At 41.7% G+C, this 18,729-nt stretch overlaps 1 protein-coding gene across 1 annotated transcript in view; it reads left to right on the top strand.

Moving 5' to 3' along the window:
• TNS3 (tensin 3) overlaps positions 1-18,729 on the top strand; it is a 118,689-nt gene that overhangs the window by 44,056 nt on the left and 55,904 nt on the right. The window contains exon 12 of the mRNA XM_010576755.1: positions 1,823-3,082. Within this exon, the coding sequence (XP_010575057.1) occupies positions 1,823-3,082 (1,260 nt within the window). The remainder of the gene's footprint in view (positions 1-1,822; positions 3,083-18,729) is intronic.

The raw sequence follows: 18,729 nt of genomic DNA, 5'->3' as shown, positions 1-18,729 counted from the left end.
TACCTGACGTTGGTCTAACCTGTGTGATGTGTGTGGAAGTTGGACAAACAAGTCCAATAAAGGATCATAAGAATGTGCCTCCCACGGCTTTGTTTCTTCTCCTTGGTCTATAATGTCAAGCAGGGCTTTAAAAAGCCCTGACAGGCAGAGGTAGGAAATAAGCGGTTTGGATAAAATAAGCTGGATTCAAATAAACTCTTGAGCTTTTAAAATGTTCCAGAGGGAAATCGCTGTATTCGCTGTTTGGTTTTATCCATTGCCAGTGTTGGTAGTACTGAAATAACATGGAAGAGATTATTCTCACAGTAGTATTTTTAACTCAAATGGATTTTTTTACTTCCTGATTGTATATAAAAATCTGCTCAAGTTTGTTTGTTTTGGTTTTTTTTTTTTTTCTGGGAAGCAAAAAGAGATTTTTTTCAGCAACTTTACCTACCCATTTTGTATGTATTTTGTATTTGTTATTGTTGAGTATAAATTTTATGTGACTCCTGTTAGCAGTAAAGCATAATATCTAAAATATTACATATGTGATGAAACATGTAGAAGTATGTACATAGACAGTTCTAAGGCTGAGATTTTAGTCTCTAACTTGTGATTCTCTTGACTTTCTGCTGTATGTTTTGCATTCATTTGTTGTGGATTATTGAAAAGAAGTAATTAAGATGGGCTGGTGGCTGCAGCACAAAATAAAATCAATGTATCAGATGAAAAAATATAGGATATGTGCCTCAAGATAACAAGCAGCAGCAGGGTTCATGGATGCCAGTAACAGTTCTGGGATTAAAAGCAATATAGTCACTTCAGTGAAGCCCTCCACTGAGTTCAATAGCCCCGTAAGAAGGAAGAGCTTGGCTCACCCAGTTTTTCTATGCGTAGCTGACATCAGTGAAGCGTGCAAAGTTGTGCTCATGTAACTGGAAGCAGGAATTTCTCTGTTCTCAACACCCAGCCTTAGTAAACTCAGTAGATGCATTTTCCTGCAAAATTGTTGTGTGTTCTAAAGTTGTTCTAAACAGAAAGGAAAGTTCTAGTCTATATTTATTATGAATGGTTATTCATAAACGTTAGTTGAGTGAGTACCTCAGAGATCAGAAATAAAGTTAGGTTCTTCCCATCATTGATGAGGAAGGAGTTATACTCTGATTTTTAAGGGATTATGGCCTTTCTTACTAAAACTGCAATGTGGAATGCATACCAGATCCTCCACATGTGTAGAAATTATATAGTCCAACATTTCCTCATTCATGCCTTTGTGAAGAGGGAGGCCTTAGATGTATTCCAAGGACTGCAGCTCCGATTGAAAACCTGTTTTTTCCTTGCACCACCAAGAAAAGGGGTAAATGATTCTTCACAGTGTAGTTAGACCGACAAGTAGAATTAGATGAACTGCTAACTGCATGATATATGTTCAAGGCAAGTATTGCTGGTAGGTTCCTACCATTCTTGCTCTGAATGGAATGCATGGTAGCTGCCTCTCAAATTTCTAGCTCTGCAATAGTGTAATTATTCAAATTAGTATGAAGAGTTTGTGGAGCCATCAACATGCATTCAAAACAGCATAAAAAGAGAGAACTGTGTTTGATCTTCAGCTATGAATGACCTGTTATATTTCCATTAAGAAAACTGTTATAAATGGAAATGTAAAATGAAAGAAGCTAATGCCATGGCTGATGTTGTATTTGTAGAGCCAGTTTAGTTTTGCAGAAACAATACCATTAGTATTAGCAGTACTTCTGTGGTGTGGTATGACACCAGTCAAAGCCCTTATATAATGTCTTGTCCTTTTCTCTCCTTTTCATTGTTGCTTATCTCTCCGCAGTGCTGCACACCCAAGGTCCCATCGATGGTAGTCTGTATGCAAAAGTGAGGAAGAAGAGCTCTTCGGACAGCAGCATCCCTGGTGTTGCACAGGGTGTTCCCGTGACTGGCAGTCCTGATCACAGCGATCACACCCTGTCTGTCAGCAGTGATTCAGGACACTCAACAGCTTCCATCAGGACAGACAAGACTGAGGAGCGCCTTGTGCCAGGAGTCAAACGGGGTCTGAGCCCACAAGAGAAGGCAGAACTGGACCAGCTACTTAGTGGCTTTGGTCTGGAGGATTCTGTCAACACCACCAAGGATATGACTGATGCTCGAAGCAAGTACAGTGGGACTCGCCACATAGTGCCAGCTCAAGTTCACGTGAATGGAGACACTAAACTGAAGGACAGGGAGACTGATATTCTGGATGACGAAATGCCTAATCATGACCTTCACAGCGTGGACAGCATTGGGACTTTGTCTTCCTCAGAAGGGCAGCAGTCCACCCACCTAGGGAACTTCAGTTGCCACAAGAGCAGCCAGAACTCGCTTCTTTCAGATGGCTTTGGAAGTAACACTGGGGAAGAGCATCACAATGCTTTTGCCCCAGACCTGGGAATTGGCGTGGATCCCCTCTATGAGAGAACATTTGGAAGCACTGAGCCAAAGTCAACTCAGCAATTGCAACAGAATCCTTCTGTCTCACCCCAGCCTCAAGCCTACGGCCCAAGTAACTACTCTACTCAGACCTGGGTACGCCAGCAGCAGATGGTCACCGCTCACCAATACGGTTTTGCCCCAGAGAATGAAATCAGGGTTGGCATTCATAACACGATGGAGAATTCGGGCAGTGTCCAGAGCCAGTCCCGAGTCCCGGACACCCCGACACGTGGCTCCAGCAGCAGAGATGCTGTACAGAGGGGGTTAGGAAGCGTGCCAGCTGCTGCTGAAGTTGCAGAACATGCCGGTACCGAGAGTTTTAAGTCAAGGCCAGCGCCTCAGAGGGACACAAATGGCCTGGATCTAGGACGGAACGCAGGGGACTTGCCAGCTTCTCCGACTTTGGATATTGATCAGTCCATTGAACAACTGAACAGGCTGATCTTGGAGTTAGACCCTACATTTGAACCTATCCCAACCCGCATTAACACTGTCACCAGGGACAGAAATCAAGTAAATGGCTTCACCAGCCTTGATGTAGATGTGGAAGGGCTTGGCAGGAGTCCTGGCTTCCATGACAAATTAGAAGTCACAAACAGGAATCCCTCCCGGCATGGTAAGCTTTCGTAATACTTTCTGAATATAATGCTTTTCCTAGCACTTGTGTGTTCTTGATATGGTACAGCAGGACCTCAGGTCATGACTTAAAACTTTCAGGATGATTATCAAGGCATTATTTCTGATACCGTCATTACATAACCATCCAAGAAATGATGGAGTCAAACTGATGTAAGATAAGTGAGTTTTGCAGGTACCTGTTTTTTGCTTGAAAAAAGTACTGTTCAGCAAATTCTTACTTGTTATAGATCATCAGTTGGGATTTTTTTGCTGCTGTAAGTTTAAGTGATAAGGGAGCAGAATTCCTACAATTCCTACATTGAGACGTTTTTAGAAGGCATCTGTAGTGAAATGGTTTATGATTTATGATTATATGTTTTTTATTATGTTGATTTTTTATTATTTCCACTTAAAGTAGGAGAAAAAGCTCCAACAATTTTATCTTCAGTTTAATTTCAGACAAATTAAACTTTTATGCAGTATTTTCATAAATAACGTAATCTTTGTCAGCAAAGTATTTTACAACATCTGCTGTCTGAAACTTTTTTTCTGTTTAAAAATTCAGAAGTCACAGTGCTTGCTTGTTATCTCTGGCTCTGATAGGATTGCAGAAATCAACCAGTGGATTTAAATACACAACACTTGCTGACTATGTTGCCTAAGTAATGCTACTAGAATTAGCAGCTTTGCAAAAGGATGCGTAGTCCATCTCTGCTGAAGTCCACTGAAACCCTTCATTAATGCTGTAGCTAAAATTTGTGACAAACAAGCTCTTGCTGGTCTTGCCGTGATGTTTGGAAATTCTGTGTGGTCTAATTCCTCTGGCAGAACATAGCCCCTTCCCTTCCTTCCCTCCCTCCCTTCCTTCTTCCTCTTCTCCCTCTTCCTACCTCCAGTCGTGGTGCAATGAAAGGCTTGCTTGTGTCTCCAGGACTTGATGCAGTATCAGCCAAGACGCCAGAACACATGTCCGTGGGCTCATTGGACACAAACGAGCTGCTTCAGTTCAAGCCCAGTTGGATATGCCAAACCATTCGATGATGACTGTGCCTAATTAGTGTGTGGTTTCCATTAATGTGCACGCCTATGTGATCAAGGATGGTGATTCTTGTAGAGAAGGTGAAATCACAATTTTGTGTTTAGGAGGGTTACTGAGGACTAAAGAAGTCCAGAAATACACAATGAATATATGTGAGCTGCCTCACTGTTTGTTTGCTTTTAGTACACAGTATGCATTTTGTGGCTTTTACAGGATTAAATTCATTAGTTTGTAATTCTCTTGAATCTTTCCAAATGATTAGCTGATGGACAAATTGAAAATGAGATTTTTTCCAGCAGGAGAGAGCTCTTTTTTTTGGTACACAGTTATACAGTAAAGCTAGGGTCATTTAGAATAAGCCACCTTTTACAATTCTGTGTTTAAAGATATGAATCTGGAAAGAGATGTTTGAATTTTTCTCACAGATTCTGGTTGTCTCCCAAAGGAAGTAGGAGTCACTGTCGGTTCCTTTCCATTTGTAAAGTCAGGGAAAGCAGGTAAACCTCCTGCCCTAATAAAGACTGGTGAGAAGACGAGTCCTTGGGGCATGTTCTGGAAGAGGATTTGTTTTCAAGATAGTGATGAATTTGGAATTAAATATGAATATACAGGCAGCATCTAGAATCCTGGGTAATTTTATGGGGGCAACAGGCCATAGTACGGAAGAGGAAGGAAGGAGTTAGGAGTCAGGAAGCTCCTTCACTTTTTGTCATGCCCTTGCCTTTGACAAGGCATTTCTCCTTCATCAGTCTGAGCAAGGGAAAAGGAGGGTTAATGTTTTTTCCATTTGTTTTTTTTAAACCTGTCTCTCAGAAATATTGAATATGCTTACAGGATGTTTACATCACACTGAGCTTCAAACATAACCTTACACATACTGATTCCTAATCCACATCCAATTCAAGTCAATAGGAGACCTCTTCAGTGGATTTAATTAGACATAGAGTATATGTCTCTCAAAGTGAGGTGGCGAGCACAGTTTGTATGCTGAAAGTGGTATGTAAGTGCTAATTGCTATCAACTGCAGCTCTGTTTCTGACATTGCATTTTTTCCCCATACCCTCTATCTCTGCTCCAAAGCAACACCCACATTCCTACTGAAATCACAGAGTCACAGTGTGGTTGAGGTTGGAGAGGACCTCTGAAGATCATCTGGTCCAGCCCCCACACTCAGGCAGGGTCACCTAGAGCCAGTGGCCCAGGACCATGTCCAGATGGCTTTTGACTGTCTCCTATCTACAGCCACCAGTCTGGGCAACCTGTCCCAGTGCTCGGTCACCCTCGCAGCAAAAAAGTGTTTCCTGATGTTCAGAGGGAACCTCCCGTGTTTCAGCTGGTGCCCATGGCCTCTGGTCCTGTCACTGGGCATCACTGAAAAGAGCCTGGCTCCCTCTTCTTTGCACCCTCCCTTCGGGTATTTATAGACATCGACGAGATCCCAAACACGCTTTCATTTAATCAAGAATTTACAGGAGGAATGCCATTCAGTATTTTGTGGACAGTTCTGCACTCTACCAAATCATGGGTACTTCTGCATGATGTTTTATTTCAGCACACTTCTCTGGCAAAAAGGCTAATTATATAAGGGACAGTCAGGGAGCGAATCAACTGTTTCTTGGGTCTTTAAGCCTTAAATTTTTGCTTGGAGGAAGTACTTATTCTAAAAGTAAATAGTAAAAGTATTCTAAAAGTACATTATTACTGACCTGAAGTCAGATTCTGTTGAAGTTCTCACAAAGCCTTTCATTGACATTAGAGACTTAAGGAGGGAGGTGGCAAGTAAAGGGATACACTTGCATTTTTAGGGCCCAAAATAAATGAATGAACTGTATCTAGAGTTTAAGCACTGCAGAGAGTCTAAAATGTACGGAATCCAGGATATAAGATGCAAGACTGGAGGCTTGTGTTGGCCTCTAGTCTTGGCTTATGTCGTTGAGATTTATGGACCTCATTCTAGTCATATTTATAGTGACTTGGGATGTTTATGTTTAGGAAAGTTTCCTTTAAAAGTTTAACCCTTAAAGTGCTTTCTCTTAATTTTCCTTCTATTTTTTCAGGGCCTTATGCTGTCAGTGTTGTTTAGGTTGGTTAGCATCTTCTAGCCTTAGTAGTGTCTTGAAACAGGGTGCTAGTATAAAACTGTTGGATATTCTCAGCTGAAGTCTGTTTATGGTGGTCCTTGTTGAGAGGTTATAGTTCATTTCATCAAAGGCAGCAAAACTGAATGGGTGCTTTTCCTTTCCTCCAGCTCCTAATTTGGGGGGGGGGGGGGAAGGAGGTGTTACTAGTTGACATTTCTGGGGCTGTAGGCTAAAGCACCATCATTTTCAACAACTGCTGCTTCAGAGGATGGCATCTTCTGGTAGAAGAGGCAGAGTAGGAATAGTAAGGATTTAGATATTTTAATTTAGTCAGGACCTTCAGGCAGCTGAGTGCATTTGAGTGCCCTGAAGTTTAAAGACCTCTACTCATGGTTAATATAGGTAGTAGTGTCTTGAGGAGTTTCCCTTGTGTAATGATCACGTGCCTTGCTCTTGAGTGATAAGCAGCAATTTTAGATGTGTGTTGAGTCCCTTGTCTGCCCTTCGAACCCTTTGAGTATATTTGTTGTGATTAACAGTGCAATTTATGTTGTGTGTAATGCGATTGAAATGCAGCAGAGTGTTCCCAGGAGAGGTGGCCTTACGCTACCTCCGTGACTCTTGGACACGCGTTACCCCATTCATCTCTGCATCAGGTCTGGTAGCTCTGCAGCGGTGGGGTTTGTTGGATTAGCTTGTTAATTTAATGGTTTGAAGGGTTAGTTCCCTGTCAGATCGAAGAGTTAAACTTGCAATGTGGACAGGTAATCACTAAACACCATGTGCAAAAAGAGTGGTGCGGGGACATGGCTGGAGGTGGGGGGCAAGCAGAGCGGCCACCTTAGCAGCCTTTAAACCAGATAGAACAGGTTTATTCTGAAACTGTGTACCTATATCTTTGTGATAGGACCTGATCTGTAGGAACTTCACTGTGAGGAACACAGTTATTCCATTGTATTACCAAACACCATTAGGAAATTATGATTAATACTGGGACAGAGGTATAAGAAAGGTAAACTAAGTATTTTAGGGCATTAGCTCCAAGAATTCACCTGTCATTTTCTGCATGTGCTTCAGTATGTGATACTGGAGTAAGTAACATAAGAATAGCATTTAATTAAACAAAAGATTTTTTTGAAAGAAATATTCCTTCGTATAGCTTTAGCACAAGAATAATAATTTTTTAAGTTTGCCTTTATGTCAAGTGCTAAAATGTTCTATTTCTGACTTTCACAAGTATCATTCAGTTTATACTAGTAAGAGCTTGATCTTAAAACTGCCCATGGTTCGAAAGGGAAACCAATATGTGTATGTGGCATGTTGCCACCTCTGCTTGGGACTAGGAGGTTACCAGCACATACTGATTTTCCAAATGCTGTAGGAATTATTTATTTACATATCTGGACTTGCCCCACAGCTGTCTACAGAATCATTTATGCATGGTGTGCCCAAAACAACAAGGGGAAAAAGCAGTTTGGCTGAATGAATGTTAAGAATGAGGAAGACCTGCAATGTTTTTCCATTGATAGATCATCTGATGGAAAGGGAGCATTCTAGCTGCAAGGAGAAATTATGAGTTGGGATAGTCAGATGGAAGCAACAGGAGTATAATTTCATGTCTTATCCGAATCCAGATGATGGTCATAGTTCTGAGCGAGAACATAAAACAGATGTTCTGATGTGTTCTTTCAAACTCTGCATAACACTTCAAAGGAGTAAATCCAAAAGTGTAGTCCAAACATCACGATATTCTGCTAGGCAGACAACTGAATACTGGAAAAGTAACGTACTGTTTGCAGAAGCCCCTACCTCCTTCCAAACCTCAGCTGTATGAGAAAATTGGTAAATAAACTGAAACAGCAAAATTAGTCTATTTTGACTGCGGGTGGGAAAAGGAGCAGCAAGCCTGAAGTTTGAGAAACAAGGAAATACTCTTTATTAGCTCCCTTCCTTTTTCAAACATGCTTGACAGTTCACTTGTCTTTGGGGACCATAGGTATGCTATATCTATGTGAGGAGAGGTAGAGAAAGTGGCCTTGGGGTATGCAGGTCTGTCAAATCCTCCAGAGTTTCTGTGTACAAACCCAAGCCCTTACAAAGTCTGTTGTCTTCGTATTTCTACTGAGAATTAGTGCTTCTGTGCAAGGATTAATAAATAACAAGAAATATCCTCTGTACTCACTGCGATAAATGGCAAGTGTTAAACCATTAAAAAAAAATATCAGATAAAACCAACTCATTGTGCTTGGTTAAAGTCAAAAGTCTATTCCTGCATGTGTGGGAACAAACTAATGTATATTGTCACGCAAAGTTCCTCTTCAGACTTTACCATTGCTTTCCCTCCACAGTGCACAGCTTAGTTTATCAACTTAGTCTGACTCCATTCCACTGCACATGCACACACACGTCGTAAAGCTGAAGGACTCCGCATACTTGCAGTGAAAGGCTGTAAACATGTGCTATCCTAGAAAGGAAAGAAAACCTTATAATAGAAGCTATATAATCCCTTAAAATAACAATAATATGTTGTTGTTCATTGCCAGTTTGTGGTCTGCTGGATGTGGTTTCCCTTATCTTGAAGTAGACTCCCAGAATTAGGATAAGCAGGAGATTCTCCAAGGCAGTTAATTAGCTGTTGAAACTACTGCAGCGCAGGAGGTGTAATCAATAGCACAAAGAAATGCTGGCTGCCGTGGGGATGAGGAAATAGCCATGCAGAAAGGGTAACCAAACCAGCAGTTGTTCACTGGTGGGTAATGGTTGGCCTTACACAGTCAGGTTTTAGGAGGAGCTCTACGCTCTGTGACTTACACAGTCCTTCACCGAACAAGTGTATCGGGAGAACGAACTGGGCTGTGATGGAGGAGCTGGCAGATCAGGGCTGGATGGCAGCGAGCGAGGCTGAAGGACGAAGGAGGTCTTCGGAGTGAGCGGGAGCAAACGGTGCTGGAGAGGAACGGGACTGACGTGACGCGCTGTGCGTGTGCCTAACTTGAGGGCTGAATCACGGGAGGGTGGTGGGGTTATCTGGTTTCTTGCAGGAGCGTGCCGAAAACGTGTGCCTTACGAAGGCACGTGCGTGTTCCTAGTGCCCTGCAGAGCTGGAAGAATGAGCTTAAGAACGAAACACGCGTGTGTGTGTGAGCTGGGCTGTACGTTATGGTGCGTTCTTACCTCGCTTTGCTTGTCTGTTTCTGCACAGATGGACAGACAGGCAGCTACCGCTCCTTTCACGCTTCTTCCTAGAGGTTTTTATACACACGTGCCCTTAACACAGGCTAACGTGGCACAAACTGCTGACTGCCCATGTAGCAGAGTTCTGGGTTCTGTCCGAAATGATGTCTTGGGTTAAGTGCTCGGTGTTTTTGAGAATAGGAAGAAGCAGACAGGGATCCTTGAATTTCTTTTTCCTAGGATGTGTCTTTATGAACCGTGTAGAACAGCAGCTGATGACCTCTTTTCTCCTTCAGTGCTATGTCCGTCGCTTACCAGAGGTCAATCAGTGCGCTGTGTATTAAGATTTTCCATTTTTTTTTTGCTTTTACAGGAGCTGAGTTACATGTACGTGAGTTTCTGGTAGTAAATGAGGCTGCCATTTACTAGTAACACAGGGCTACAGTAGTTCTTCATTTTAAATAACAGGAAAGTTTGTAGCCTGAGGAAATGTTGATGCGTATATAAGCTTTTCTCTGCAGCCTTATGTTCCCCCTTTACTTCACTCTATGTATATTCTTTTGTGCCTAGTAACACATGACCTCAGTCTGCTGTTAAAGATCATTTGTAAGACTTACGTCTTTGAACCAGCCAGCTTTTATCACAAAGCTTATGCTTATTGGGTAGAGAAGGAAAGCTAAAACAATGTTCTGCTTCTACCTAGAAAACTCTGAAAGCAAGAATCTGTTGTTAAATGTAGAGAACAGAAAGGTTTTTACCCATTTTCAGTGAAACCTACCACAACTGCCACCCATGTCTCATCCCCGCCACCCACCTTTTCACTCTTAAAATGTTACAGTTTGCATCTTTAGAAAAATGTTAGATGCAGTTGAAGAATGACAGGATCAAACTAAGGCAAAGCACGTGAACACATGCATTCAACGTTTGGGGGCAGCCTGTTTCCATTGCTGTGACAGAGATGCATGTCTAGCTAAATCGGCCAGCGTGAGGAAGAGAGGGACTGTATTTTCCATAATGTTGAAATCATATTGTTGCTATCAGGTAATTCTAATTCTTCTCCATGCATGAGTTACTGTCTTTGGAAATACTGTTTTAAACATCCTTAGGTCACCTAATGTGGTGGGGACAACACAGATACAAGGTTCGCCCAGCCTTACATTTTGTGTAGAGTTTATGTAGTTTATCAGCTCAGTAAAGAACTGAGCATTAAATAAAGCCATTTTCCCTCCCTCCCTCAAAAAAATCCCAACATGCAAAATGAATAAAAATGAGGTGGCTAACCATCTGATTACAAGTGTCTGGAACATCTTCAGAGATCTTTCCTCTATCGAAAATAAATCTTTGAAGATGGTCCAAATTGCAGTATCATAAATCATGCTACAGTGTATCTACAGACAAAGGAGAGGAGAAGAAATCCTTTTTGCATACTTTATTAAATAATAATTTTTAAAAGCATTGAACTGTTCCAGATGTTCCCATTCACTCTGTGATATTCTGTGGGAGAGCAAACCTAGTCCATCTGAAATAAGTTGTAAAGTGACAGGAGAACAAAGCTTGTCCAAATCCTCATGTGCCGTATTTGCATCTGCTAACAAAAGACTACAAAACCTGTTGTAGTTTCCATTGCACAGGAAAATTTTGGTTCCTGACTTGGAGTTAATTTTACAGGGGTTAACAGTAAATTTAAATAGAGTTTTTAGCTAAACTGAAGTTTAAAACTGAGTTTTTAAGTTAAAACTGGAGTTTTCACAAAATTCAATATTTTAAACTAAAGAAAAATTTAGTTAATTTTTAAGCTAAAGTTAAAAATGGAATTTTAGTTACATTTAGCAGCACAGTGATTTTTAATTTAATTCATCATGTGCTTACTCCACAAATTTTTATCAATCGTGTAACTTTCAGGATGTGGCCCTGAGTGTAGCATCATAATGACATCTCTGTACGGGTTTGGAGACACCAGTTTGGATTTTGCAACAGCATGGGTTTGCTACCTATGCTGGGCACAGTGTAAAAGGGCGAAGAAACTAAAGTGGCCAGACCTGCAAAGGAGCTGTGTCCTACATGGACAGGTTTAATGGCCTGCTTGGATTTGGGGTAGAGTTTAGACCTTTTCATTTGCTTGTTAGACTGATGGTTTATAAGGCGTTTGGACTCGTAGTCTACTACCCATTCTAGACAGGGGAAAAAAGAATAGTTTGCTTGTGAATCATTGCTAAACATGGGGTACTTTTTCCAGAACAAAGCGATTTTTCTGGCTGCAATAGCATTCCTACTACATTTTAGAAAGATTAAGGCACCGAAGATATCGCAGACACAGCTCAGTTGGCTTTTGTTCTGATTAATCCCTTTGAAACAGTGTTCCTATAGAGCTGTGAATCTGAAAATTTGAGCACAACAAGGTACTCTGTTAGCACTTACATCAGAAATCCATCATTTTGTTTCAGCTGGGTATACGTTTGGTTGTCCTTTTTCCACTATGACAATGTTTAGCTCGAGTTTTGTCTTGCTATCTTTGAAGATGTTCTTTTTCTTTTAAATTTGTAACAGTGATTGTAAAGCTGATGCTAAATTCTTAGAATAGATTTGCTTTGGTTTAAGCATAAAGCTGTCTTGAAAGCTTGATCATTAAATGCCTTCTGCAAAAAACTTAAATTTTGTAGATCAACAGTGCCAGAGAAGGAAATCACTTTTGATTTGGATAGTGTTGCGGTAACATTTTTTAGTATGTGGGGCAGTCCCTGCAGGCTCCTCTGTTAGAAGTTAACTTGTGGACTTTTTTTTCCTTGATGAATTGTTAAGCCTCCTGTTGGATTGAATCCCCATGTTACACAGTAATGGGTAGTTATGCACGTCTTTTTAAACTGCTGTATAGGCAGCGGCATCTGGAATTTCTGCAATGCTAGCGTAATTCTCCCCAGAGTCTTATTTCAGCCTTCATGACCATGCAGAGGTCTGTGAAAGGGGCACTGGAAAAACAGCCTTGTGGGAGTTTTCAGTGTACCTTTCTCAAGAGAACCCTGAGTTTTACGGATCTGTGGGTTGAACCAGTAGAGCCTCTTCTGTGTCATGCTAACTTTTCACACAGGTTGAAGCTATGGTGAGAAGCTCACTTGAAGTGCATCTGCTTTGTCTGTTCCTCTCTATGCTCCTCTGTGCGTGATGTGTGTACACAGCAATGATTTCCAAGTTCTCTGTCTGCAGAGTCTGTTATCTGCTGTGGGTATTATTTTTTTGAATTCCAGTATCTGTTAAGCTGTATTCGTTGGTTGATTGATTAAACATACATCCTAGTAAGTTTTCCTTTTGTTTCTTCAAACCACATGTGGTTTCCTTAAACCATGTACATACAGCTTGTGTACATCCTTGTCAGATTTTCTTAAATGTACAGATATTACCTTTTGTCTCTTGTGGAAGAGGTAGTGTTCAAATGGATTCAATATTCCAAAAATCCTGCTGAGGAATAAACAAAGTTAACCAAGTGAGAAGCTATCTGTGAAATAATAGTTAACATTCCTTAAGGTCTATCCAGAGATGATGATGATCTTAACTGTTACTCAAGTGTTGATGATTGAAGTGGTTAAAATTAATTTTACATGTTCTGACATTTATGTTTCAATGCCACAACAATTCACCATGTTTGCAACCTGTCGGATAATTTCAGCACAGAACTTTTAAGATTAGTATATTGTAAAAACTGAATAATCCATTTCTTCCCTTTTGATGGCAGCAATTCTTGCTTTCCAGATTTTCAATACAATAGAATTTTTCAAACTTGCTAAGGCCAATGTGAAATTTCAGTTAATAGTATTAGGTTCAAGACTTGATAGCACCTTTTGATTTAGAAAATCAAAACATTATCTAAACACAAGATTTGATCACCCATTTAGTTATAAAATCACAATTAAAATCTAACAATCTAACACATTTTCATTAAGCATTGAAGCTGATGTAGATCTTTGCTAATTTCCGAAAGATACTTTAAATGAAAACATGTTCAGTCTTACATTTAAATGTGAAAAATTTACAATTAATGGCTCTGATTTGAAGTTAATTCTTTGTCATTTGGTATCATCTGTCATTGTCTAAACTGCTGTGCAGTTGATTAAAGGCAGTACTGTCAAATTAAACTGCTTTATAAGGTCATTATCTTGCTGTACTCAGCGTTGGTGTGGCCTTTCCTTGAGTATTGTGTGCGGTTCTGGGCCCCACATTTTAGGAAGGATGTGAAGGTCCTTGAATGTGTCCAGAGGAGGGCAACAAAGCTGGGGAAGGGGCTGGAAGGCATGACCTGTGAGGAGCGGCTGAGGACACGGGGTTTGTCTAGTTTGGAGAGAAGGAGGCTGAGGGGCGACCTCATTGCTCCCTACAGCGTCCTGAGGACGGAGGAAGGGGAGAGGGAGGTGCTGAGCTCTTCTCCCTGGTACCCAGTGCCAGGACGTGTGGGAATGGCTCAAAGCTGCACCATGGGACATTCAGACTTGACATGAAGAACCATTTCTTTATCAAGAGGGTACCCAAACCCTGGAACAGGCTTCCTAGAGAGGTGGTCAACGCCCCAAGCCTGTCAGTGTCTAAGAGGCATTTGGACAATGCCCTTAATGACATGCTTTAGCTTTTGGTCAGCCCTGAAGTGGTCAGGCAGTGGGACTAGATGATCATTGTAGGTCCCTTCCAACTGAAATACTCTATTCTAATTTGTGCATTACAGAACCAGAGTGTGATTCAGGTTGAAAGGAACCTCAGGAGGTCATTGGGTCCAACCTCCTGCTCAGAGCAGGTTGAGTTAGATCAAGTTGCCCATGGTTGTGTCCAGTCAAGTTTTTAAAACCTCCAGGGTTGCAGATTTCACAGTGTTTCAAGATGCCTGCTCCAGGGATTGACCCCTCTCCCTGTGCAGCTCTTTTTCCTTGTATCTGGTCAGAATTTTCCTTGCTGCAACCTGTCTGTTGTCCTACTACTTTGCAACTCTGAGTAGAGTCTGGCTGCATCTCTGTAATCCCTTCTGTAGGCAGCTGAAGACAGCAGTGACAGCCCATTTTACCTTGTCTTATTGAGAGTGAGCAAGCCAATTTCTCCAGCCTCCCCTCATGTTGTATACTCCAGTCCCTGACTGTTTTGATAACCCTTTGCTGGATTTGGTCCAATTTTTTGAACCTCGGGATCCAAAACTGGACACAGTGCTCCAGATGTGGCTTCACAAATACTGATTAGAGGGGAGTAATCACTTTTTTTGACCTGGTGGCTACTGTCTTGCTATTACAGTTCAGCATGCAGTTGGACTTTTGCCACAAGGGCAACAACGAAGATCGACAGGTCTTCTGCATAGCTGCTTTTCTATTTAGTTCTATTCATAGCTGCTTTCTATTCTACCAAGCCTGTACGGTTTCATGGGATTACTCCATCCCAGTGCCATAAATTAAGAAAAAAGCAGTGTGTCTTGCAGATACAAGGAAGTACATGTAATCGTAATTGAATTTAATCTTAATTTAAATTTTAAAATACTTAGCTTTTTGTAGCAGCTGATTATTACAAGACAAGACATATGGAGACAGAAATCTATTGTAGGGTTAAAAGACATGTTAGAAAAGACAATCTGAAATTCCAAACTGTACCTATTAAATCAGAGGATGGTCTGATTTAAAGCATTTTTGTTCCCTTGCCAAGCATGTTATGCACCCTTGTGTCACCTGTGTATGAGCAGAACCAACTTGTTAAGCAAGCTGAGAAAAGCACTGAGCACTGTTGCTATCTGAAATTACACTTACTGAAACCGTATCTGGAAGCATTTGCAGACACCAAGGAAAGTCTGTGTTGGGCCTTTCGAAAGATTGGGATTATTTTATGTCACAGAATGGTCGAGGTTGGAGGGGACCTCTGGAGGTCATCTGGTCTACACTTCCCCTCCATCCACTCAACCAGGGCCACCTAGAGCCAGTGGCCCAGGACCACCATGTCCAGATGGCTTTTGAAGATCTCCAGGGATAGAGGCTCAACGATCTCCTGGGCAACCTGTCCCAGTGCTCGGTCACCCTCACAGTAAAAGAAGTATTTCCTGATGTTCAGAGGGAACCTCCCGTGTTTCAGCTGGTGCCCATGGCCTCTGGTCCTGTCACTGGGAACCACTGAAAAGAGCCTGGCTCCGTCCTCTTTGCACCCTCCCTTCAGGTGTTTATAGAAATGGATGAGATTCCCCCTTGTTGTGGTTTAACCCCAGCCAGCAACTGAGCACCACGCAGCCGCTCACTCACTCTGCACCCCCCCACCAGTGGGATGGGGGACAAAATCAGGAAAAGTAGTAAAACTCATGGGTTGAGATAAGAACAGTTTAATAGGAAAGAAAAGAAGAGACTAATAATGATAACACTAATAAAATGACAACAGTAGTAATAAAAGGATTGGAATGTACAAATGATGCGCAGGGCAATTGCTCACCACCCGCAGACCGACACCCAGCCAGTCCCCGAGCAGCGATTTCCCCCCCCACTCCCCAGTTCCTATACTAGATGGGACGTCGCATGGTATGGAATACCCTGTTGGCCAGTTTGGGTCAGCTGCCCTGGCTGTGTCCTGTGCCAACTTCTTACGCCCCTCCAGCTTTCTCACTGGCTGGGCATGAGAAGCTGAAAAATCCTTGACTATAGTCTAACCACTACTGAGCAACAACTGAAACCATCAGTGTTATCAACATTCTTCTCATACTGAACTCAAAACATAGCACTGTACCAGCTACTAGGAAGACAGTTAACTCTATCCCAGCTGAAACCAGGACGCCCCTGAGCCGTCTTTTCTCCAGGCTGAACTGTCCCAGCTCTCTCAGCCTTTCCCCAATGGAGACATGCTCCAGTCCCTTCATCACCTTTGTAGCCCTTCACTGGACTGAATCCAGTATATCCATGTCTCTCTTGTACTGGGGAGCCCAGAACTGGACACAGTACTCCCAGATGTGGTCCCACCAGTGCCGGGTAGAGGGGAAGGGTCACCTCCTTCAACCTGCCGGCAGTACTTGGTCTACCACAGCCCAGGATACTGGTTGCCTCCTCTGCTGCAATGGCACATTGCTGGCTCGTGTCCAACTTGGTGTCCAGCAGGACCCCCAGGTCCTTTGCTGCCAAGCTGGTTTCCAGCTGGGTGGCCCCCAGCATATACTGGTGTGGGGGGTTGTTCCTCACCAGGTGCGGGACTTCACGCTTCTCCTTGTTGGAACTTCAGGAGGTTCCTGTGTGCCCATTTCTCCAGCCTGTTGAGGTCATACTGGATGCCAGCACGCTCCTCTGACATAGTTACTGGCCTCCAACTAGACTTGGCCCCTCCGATCAGCACCCCTGGGCCAAACCATTCAGCCAGTTTTCAGTCCACCTCACTGCCTGCTGTACAAATCTATACAGTAACGGTAGCTGGTTTATAAATTCTGGATTCTCTTGATAGTTGCAAGTAGGAATTTCTTCCAACCATACTGCAAGGTTATTTGGTTTGATGCATTGTAGGAGGCCTTACAACTTCTCTGGCTGTACAAGGATATGTTTAGTCATTCATAAGTGACGTGGATTTTTTGTAAACTCTTTTAAACTGAAGCCAACAATTATAAAATGTGGGATCACTCTAGCTGTATAGCCACTACGGACATTTCGAGGCCAGCATCTGAAAACTAGTCCATGTTTTGATTTTACAGCTGCAATCTGTGACTGTTTTGTGTATGCTCTGTCAATGTATGTAGCCACAGCTAAATGTTATTTGGAGACCAAGCGGATGGGAGTTTTCACAGAGACATGTTACAATTGAATAAACTGGATTATGGAACAGAATGTCCAAACTTTAAATCTTCATGGGACTTTTGAATATTTTGAGTGTTTTGGTTTTGGGTTTGGGTTTTGGGAGTTGTTGGTTTTTTTTGTAGCATGGTCGTCTTAGGCTAGTGTAACTAAAAAAGGCAGAGCCCATAACTGAAATGTTGCTATGGCTTAGTAGGAACTTTTAATCAAGTAGGACACTCAAGGCCAGGACTCTTCACATCACTTTTCATACTCCACCATTATTTTGTTTCTATTTCATATTTTGACAAGCTTTTTTAATCACTATGCACCTCTGTATGTGTAATGAATGAGGATACGTGTTCTGCAGAGAGGCCAGGAGAACGTAGGTCCTGGTGGTGGTATCCACAGCATATGGAAATGGAAGTTCTGAGCGTGTTGTGCAGGAATTAGCTCCTGATGCTCCAATACCCGCTGAGTGGGCTTTGACACTGTGAAGAGAGTTGATGGAGAAGGACACTGTATGGAACGTGGAGATCATAACTCTGGCTTCTGAAAACTCAGACTTTGGATAAGTTTCTTGTTTCATTTCTGGATTGGAAAATAGGCATACATCACTAGTTTTGCAGGAGTTCCTGTTAATCACCATTTACGTGACTGTGACCTGTTTCATCTTTCCTTGTAGCAGACAATACATCAGTGAATTTCAATCCAAAAACAATTTATGTGAAGGGTCGATGAACGTTATTTCTAGTGCTGAATAATTTTTCCAGTTGATAGTTGACAAAGAAAGTCAAGAGAAAAAAATGATGTTACCCAATTTGGAGAAATGCAATACAATGTGATTATTTATTCTTAGACCAGTTCAGAGACTTTAAATTTTCTTAGAAAAAATTACCCTGTTTTTTAGGGTTGACCTAAAACTTCTTGAAGTTATCATTTGCTTCAGGTGGCTTTGGTGCAGCTAATACTACAAAACAGTAAGGCTTTTTGTTTTCAGATTGGTAGCAGTAATGGGCATTCCACTGACCTTTCAAAGTAGCTGCAAAGTCATGTATAAATTTTTGTTGGAAGGGAGACTGTTTGGATCATTATCTTTCAGTAGCTGAATCTAAGATAACCACTTTAAAACAAAGGAGTTAGCTGAGCTTCTGAAGTGTACGGTTCAGGTCGCATTTTTTCGCATCAGTATTATTTCGTGTTGTGAAGCTCAGTGTCCTCAATCCTGTTAGAAGACTGACTTTCTGAAATTACAGCGATGTTTTAGCCCTCTGAAGGTGGGATGACCTGAAATTATGAACCTGTGAGATTAACGTACTGGTGAACTGTGTTTAGGTAGATTAGATGAAACATAAAATCAGGTACTGTTGGAACAACTAATATTTTTAAAATATTTTGGTCTAATATTATCTTTAGAGTATTGTTATTATTTTGACTATATTATCAATGGTATTTCTGTTGTGAAGAGCAACTTCTAGTTGTGCAATGCATAGGGTAAGTGGTGCTAAAGAAGATGTTAAAACAGATAGAAATTTGGGAAAAATGGGGAGCCAACACATCTTTGCTTTCTTGAGACTATAAATCTAAAGACATTTGACGAGTT

The sequence above is a fragment of the Haliaeetus leucocephalus genome, unplaced genomic scaffold (genome assembly GCF_000737465.1).
Source record: "Haliaeetus leucocephalus isolate CR32 unplaced genomic scaffold, Haliaeetus_leucocephalus-4.0 Scaffold41, whole genome shotgun sequence".
In the NCBI taxonomy this organism is placed as follows: domain Eukaryota; kingdom Metazoa; phylum Chordata; class Aves; order Accipitriformes; family Accipitridae; genus Haliaeetus; species Haliaeetus leucocephalus.
The sequence above is the reverse complement of the archived record's forward strand: the minus strand, read 5'-3'. Positions and strand labels throughout refer to the sequence as shown.